Source organism: Camellia sinensis, chromosome 2 (genome assembly GCF_055761805.1).
Source record: "Camellia sinensis isolate YWXY chromosome 2, ASM5576180v1, whole genome shotgun sequence".
NCBI classification, from domain to species: Eukaryota; Viridiplantae; Streptophyta; class Magnoliopsida; order Ericales; family Theaceae; genus Camellia; species Camellia sinensis.
In genome coordinates, this window is record NC_138962.1 from 137,657,986 (window position 1) to 137,664,914 (window position 6,929).

General features: G+C 39.5%; 1 protein-coding gene across 1 annotated transcript; it reads right to left on the reverse strand.

Moving 5' to 3' along the window:
- Nucleotides 1-3,131: 3,131 nt before the first annotated feature.
- Nucleotides 3,132-3,752, reverse strand: LOC145819073 (transcription factor BHLH089-like; the record flags this gene model as incomplete). Its single annotated transcript, XM_082913057.1, has 2 exons — nt 3,132-3,507; nt 3,603-3,752. Coding segments are annotated over 2 exons (270 nt in total), but the record flags the coding sequence as incomplete, so codon positions are not given.
- Between the last annotated feature and the right edge of the window lie 3,177 nt (nt 3,753-6,929).

Consider the following 6,929-nt stretch of genomic DNA (forward strand, 5'->3'; position numbering starts at 1 on the left):
TGTTTCCATGTTTCGGGATCATTTTGCATCACATTTCAGTGCTGAAACTTGCATGTTTGTATGCCATATTTCGTGCCTTGCCATGCCTTTGGTAGAGTGGCATTCGTGCTTTAGGTTCGGTCCTCGGTTTGCGTGCACGCGTGCACGCATTTCGAGTGTCTCATTTTTCATCTCATGGCTACTAATGTGAGTGTGGCTGAGATCCACTCATGTTGGTGTAAGTCCATTGTGCATTGAGTATGCCATTTCATTTTATAGCATTGCGTATGCTAGGTTGTATGTTAGAGCATTGCGTATGCCTTGTTACATCGTGCATTGTGTATGCCATCTCATAGCATTGTGCATGCTAGGTTGTATATTAGTTGCATTCATGCATGTCATGCATATTGCATTGTGCTTGGGATAGGAGTTAGCCCAAGCACGGGAAACGAGGGACGTTTCGTACTTCGAGTGACGGAACGTGTCTCAATTCCCAGTCACCGACACTCCGGATTATCCATGATGGAGTTTAGGTTTTGTTGTGTTTATATGTGCATTCATTTCATATTGAGTCGTGCAAATTCGACTCCTCGGCCATCATGCATCGATATGCGTGATTGATGACACGAGGATCGAGGACTACACTCCCTGAAGGGTAGTCATGCATACATATGTGAAAATACTTTGCCATGCCCCTTTCTTGCTCTCTGTTACAGCAAATCAAGAATCAGCAGCCTTCCGAAGCTTGGCACGCATCCTGAGAATAATTGCAAACAGAGGCTAATTGGGGCATCGTAGTGGATTTCCGCACAAGGCAACTCAAGCATGCATCATCCATCATCCGGAGCAGAGTTGAGGCAGTCCCTGGCTTGCATGCCAATTTATTACTTTCCTAATTTAATTTGTTAATTAATTAGGATTTTGTACATATTTGGACTGTAATATTCATTCCGGATTGTATATTATTTATTCGGACCCTCTGCGCGAGGGCAATGTTGTAATAAGTGTGCGTATGTGTGATGTATGTCTTCCAACCCCACGTCTTTCTCCCTTTTATTTACCCGCTTATGATGGTTAGATTAGGGCATGTTTCAATTAGCATACAGTATGATAGCATGTTTGCATTCATTCATTTATTTTGCATGCACCGGGCTCGGCGCATCATACTAACTGCATTGTATTTTCAATTCCAAGTTGAATACATGTTAGCTGTAGCATTTCATATGCCATGTTTAGAATAGCCGAGCCTGCTATAGTTGCATTTTTGCATGTGTTGCATTAGGCATTTCTGTATAATTAGGATCATGAATGGATTTCTAATTAGTTTCTGTTTTGGCTTGGAGTATTCGGTAAGTTTTATGCTTTAGCATCCTTGCATGCATGTGAGTGACTGCCATGAATAGCATGCTTACCATGAGGCTATATGCTTATGTGATATAACTGCCTGAATGCCTGTGGGTGAAGGTTGGGTTATTTGAATTGGAATAATTCATCAAATGTGTGTTTTAAGCCCACTAGATAGTGGCAAAATCATGTTTTCTAAGCCCACCTGAGGGTGGCAAATCCACGTCTTAGCCTACTTGCGAGTAGCACCATCAAACCATTTTCAAACAAACAAACATGAAATGTTTTGTTCCAATTCAGGCGATCCAGTCTATACTTGTATGCTGTGCACATCACATAGTAAATCTAGGCTAATAACCGGAATAAGAACGCATAATGTTTTCAAAAATAGATATCATGGTTAGTAGAGGCCGACCTTTGATTGGGCGAGTGGGGGTGCTCACGAAGTGACCTTCCCCAATCGTACCCAAGTTCCCGAGCCGAGGCAACTTTGGTGATGACGGACACGTGGCCTTAGGCAAACGAGTCAGGGTTTCCTAAATTTTCCCAAAATAAAATATTTAGGTGGCGACTCTGTATCTAGCAAAGCAGTCCATGTTTGGCACTTCTTTCAAAATCTATTTTCTCAAAACGATTTGTCGGATTTGGACTCTTTGGTTCAGATTTAGAACCGTGACAAATTGAGAGTCCGAACTGTAGTGAGCCCAATATCGAACGGAACGGGGGACTCGTTCCTTCCCGGGGCGTTCGGGAGACGTCTACAACCAGCAAAGACCAGTGCACCAACAATAGATCCGGCTCGTATTTTAAAATCAACCGCCGAAATTGGCCTAGATCTCCGCGATCCATTTGCAAAATAATTCAAAGCCCTCAATTATTTTGGCTTATATACAGAATTCCCGCCTGCGCTTGCCTTTTTAGATTTTTAATCCTGGCCGCAAATCTGGGAGCGGCGCTTGCCTTTTTAGATTTTTAATCCTGGCCGCAGATCTTGGCGCGGAGCGGAGACACTAGTCGACAACACGCCACAAAATGCGGAAGGGAGCACCAATCGGGGGACGACACATGGCGCGGGGGGGAGCGTCCCAGGTAATATTAATGGGACGCTCCTGGGCACCTATATAAGTCACTCCCTCACTCTCTATAATCAGTAAAGTCTTTTGGGGAGTGACTTGCGTCATCCGAGAGAGTAAGTGACGTCATTGAGAGTGAGTTATGGCATCAATGCGACGTCGTTTTAGAATCCAAAACAAAAACATATTCTTCACATATGCTCAGTGTTCTATTCCTAAAGAGAGATTATTAGAGAGAATTAGAGCGCTGTTCACAACCTGGCCACCAAATTATGTGAGGGTTGCACATGAATTACATGAGGATGGGCAACCACATCTCCATGCTCTTGTCCAATTCCCATACCGTTTTCAGACGCAAGATCAACGGTTCTTCGACGTTGCGCACGATCAGAATAGTCACCATTTCCATCCGAATATACAAGGGACATACAACCATTAGAACGTGCTGGAGTACATCTCCAAACACGAGGAGTACATCTCTAAAGTTGAGCCTATTACATGCATAAATTTGTTTAACGAAAATAGACAAATGGTTTTGATTAAAAATAAATCAAAATATTAGGGTTTAAATTAATCAATTTAAAAATTCAGAATTTATTTTGTTATAAGGCTCAAACCTTGAGTTTTTTTTTTTTGTTTTCCAAAAATTTAATAGAAGGTGAAAAAGAGTCAACAAATAGCTGCCAAAAAACCAATTGCCACCCTCTGGGAAAAGCTTAAAAACCATATTTTATCTTTAGAGAATTTTTTTTTAGATTTGTGTCAAATTTTTTTACTTTCTTGTGTGTGTAGTGTAGAATAATTTAAAAAGTAAATTTTTTTTTTTGAAAAAATTCCAAAATAATTCACTAAAGGGAACAAAAAATATCCAAAAGTCTTTTTTAAAATTTTTTCTTTTTGATGTGTAAAGCTTATAGATTTTATTTTTTTTTAACCACTAAAGACAAAAAAAAAAATGCTTAAAAAAAAGTGTCTAAACTGAATATAATTATTATAGATAGCACCAAAAAAAAAAAAAAAAACAACAAAAAAAATATGAGAATACCTTATTACATCCAGGAACCAAGTCTTGCAAAATCTTCATCCTCTCACCGATCTTTTCTCTCCTAGCCTGACAAACAATAAGTTTCAATCTGCAAACAGAAATCTACAAATAAATTCAACAAATGATAAATAGCAATTCCAACAACTCTGAAGAGAAATTACTCTCTCTGCTAAACTGTGGCTATCAGTAGCTTGACCTCTTCTTGCTCTCACATGGATATAATCTTGCTTATTAGGCTGCTCACTTGGCTTTGTATGCAGCTGCCATGTTTCCTTGCCCTGAATTTGATTCCATTTTTTACTTTGAGTTTGAGCCAACCATTTTCAGCTCTTGATCTGGATAATTTCATTCGTTTTCCATCTGAATTGTTCTACCCAGAAAAAAGAAAAACAAAACTATTTCACATACTAAAACACAAAATAGACGGAGCAAAATAATCAAAGATGAAAAGTTAACAAATCAAACAACCCTAAAAACAAATTTTTGCATGTAATAGGCTCAACTTTATCAAACATAGAAATAAACGATGAAAGGAAAGCAGTGAACATACATGAAGATCAAGCATCAGCACCCTGATTCAACTCATCCGATTCACTATCACCGACTGATTCCGATTTCCTACTTCTATGCCTAGAACTCCTGCACTTCCTCTTCTTCCTTGACTGTGAATCATCCGAATCAGCATCTGAAACAAATTGAGACGGAGAGAGAGAGAGAGAGAGAGAGAGAGAGAGAGAGACGTAAGAAAGATTAGGGATTTTGAGATTGGGGATTTTGGGTTTGGGTTTGGGTTGGGGGGAAACCCGAGCGGGAATGGGGATTTTGGGTTTGGGGTAGAGGGAGCCCGAGCGGGAATGGAAAAAGGGGAGGGGGGAACGGAAATTTTTTGGGATTTTTTTTTTTGATTACAAATAAATATTTAAATAATAAAATGATTTTTTTTTTTCGCAATGGAGGATGTCGTAGTCAAAAAAATATATTTTTTATTAAAATAATTTTTTTTATAGTTAATGAATTTTTTTTTTCATTTAGTAAGGTTGAAAATTTATTTGTTTCATATTTATTTTACTGAATAAATTTTTTTTTTCTTTAATTTGATAAAAGTAGGGATACTATTTTCCATTAAAATAAAATTAATTTTTTGTGGTCAATGAAAAATATTTTTTTCAACCCTTTTTTTTTTTTTGGTTACTAAAAATCAAGAACAAATTTTTTATGGTAGATGATAGAAAGTGGCAGTAGTGGTGAAGATGGTGGATAAAAGGTGATAGTGGTGGTGGTAGTGATGGTGAAGGAGATAAGTGGTGAAGTCGTGGTAGTGGTACAGGAGATAGAGTAGCGGTGGTGGAGGAGAGGTAATGGTAGTAGTAGTAGTAGTGGTAGTGGAGTGGTAGCGATGGTGGTAGTAATGATAGTTGTAGAGGTGGAGTGACAACAGTGATAATAGTGGTAGTAGTGGAATGGCATTTGTAGTAGTGGTGAATGTGGTAGAGAAGATGGATGGTGAGAGATAGATGAGTGAGAGACAGATAGAGAAGAGAGATAGAGAGAGAGAGAGAGAGAAAGAGAGACAGACAGACAGATAGAGACAAAGTGATGAGTAAGAGAGAGACAAAGTGGTCGCGAAAAGTGTATTTTCTTGTAGTGGAGAGCTCGGTAAATAGAGAAGAGATGAGGGAGAAAGTGAGCAAGGTGAACACAATGGGGAAGAGAGACAAATAGACAGACAGACACATAGAGAGAAAGAGAGAGAGAGAGAGAAGAGTGAGAGGCAAACAAACAGACACAGAGAGAGAAAGAGAGAGAGAAGAGTAATAAGTGAGAGAGACAAAGAGAGAAAGACATATAAAGAGAAAGAGAGAGAGACAAGGGAGACAAAGAGAGAAAGAGATAGAGAAAGAGACATATAGAAAAATCGAGAATGAAAAAGAGAGATGATAGAGATAGAGAGATTAGCGAGAGACAAAGAGAGAAAGAGAAAGAGACAGAGACAGAGACATAGACAAAGACAAAGACTGACAGACAGAGAAGAGTGATGAGTGAGAGAGAGCAGAGAGGTAATATTTTGTGGTAGAGGAGAGGAAGCGATAATATTGGTAAAGGTGGTGGATAAGAGATGATGGTGGTGGTGGTGGTGGTAGTGAAATGGCGTTTGTAGTAGTGGTGAAGGTAGTAGAGGAGATGGGTAGTAAGAGAGAGAGATGAGTGAGAGATAGATAGAGGAGAGAGAGAGAGTGGTGAGTGAGAGAGAGACAAAGTGGTCGCTAAAAGTGCATTTTCTTGTAGTGGATCGATAAATCGAGATGGAGCTCAGTAAATAGAGAAGACAAAAGGGAGAGAGTGAGCAACGCGAACACAGTGGGAGAGAGAGAGAGAGAAAGAGATAGAGAGTGAAAGACAGAAAAAGAGATAGAAAGAGAAGAGAGATGAACGAGAGAGAGAGATAGAGAGATGAGCGAGAGAGACATAGAGAGAAAAGAGATGAATGGGAGAGACAGAGAGATAAGCGAGAGAGAGAGATGAGGGAGATAGAGAGAATAGAGATGGATGAGAGAGATAGAGAGAAGAGAGATGAGCGAAAGAGACAAAGAGGGAAAATAGATGAGAGAAGAGATAGATGAATGAGAGACACAGAGAAAGAGAGAGAGAGACAAATAGACAGACAGAGAGAGAAGAGTGATGAATGAGAGAGAGAAAGAAAAGAGAGAAAAGAAGATGAAAAAATGGGTGAAAAGATATAGACAAAGAGAGAGAGAGAGAGAGAGAGAGAGAGAAAGAAAATAGCGAAAAAAGATAAACGAGAGAAAGACAAAAAGAGATGAGCGAGAGAACGAGAGAGAAAAAAAAGAAGAGAGACAGAGAGAGAAGATATATGAAAGAGATAGAGAGAAGAGAGATGGACGAGAGACACAGAGAAAAAGAGAGAGACAGGAAGACAGACAGACACAGAAGAGTGATGAGTGAGAATGAGAAAGAAAAGAGAGACAGAGACACAGAAAGAAAGAGAGAGACGGACAGACAGAGAAGAGTGATGAGTGAGAGAGAGAGAGAGAGAGAAGAGAGACATAGACGCATAGAGAAAGGGAGAGACAGACAGACAGAGAAGAGTGATGAGTAAGAGAAAGAAAGAGAAGAGAGACAGAGACAGAGAGATATGAAAATGAAAAAATGGGTGAAAAGAGAAATGTTCAAAAGAGTAAGACGACGTCGTTTATCGTGGATCGATAAATCAAGAAGGAGCTCGATAAATAGAGAAGATGAGAGTAAGAAAGTGAGCAAGGCGAACATAGTGAGGGAGAAATAGACAAATAGACAAGTAGACAGAGAGAGAGAGAGAAGAGTGATGAGTGAGAGAGAGACAGGGAGAGAGAGAGATAGACAGAAAAAGAGATAGAGGGAAAGATAGAAAAAGAGAGAGAAACAAGAGATGAGCGAGAGATAGACAAAACGAGAGAGAAATAGAGCGAAAAGAGATGAGCGAGAGAGAG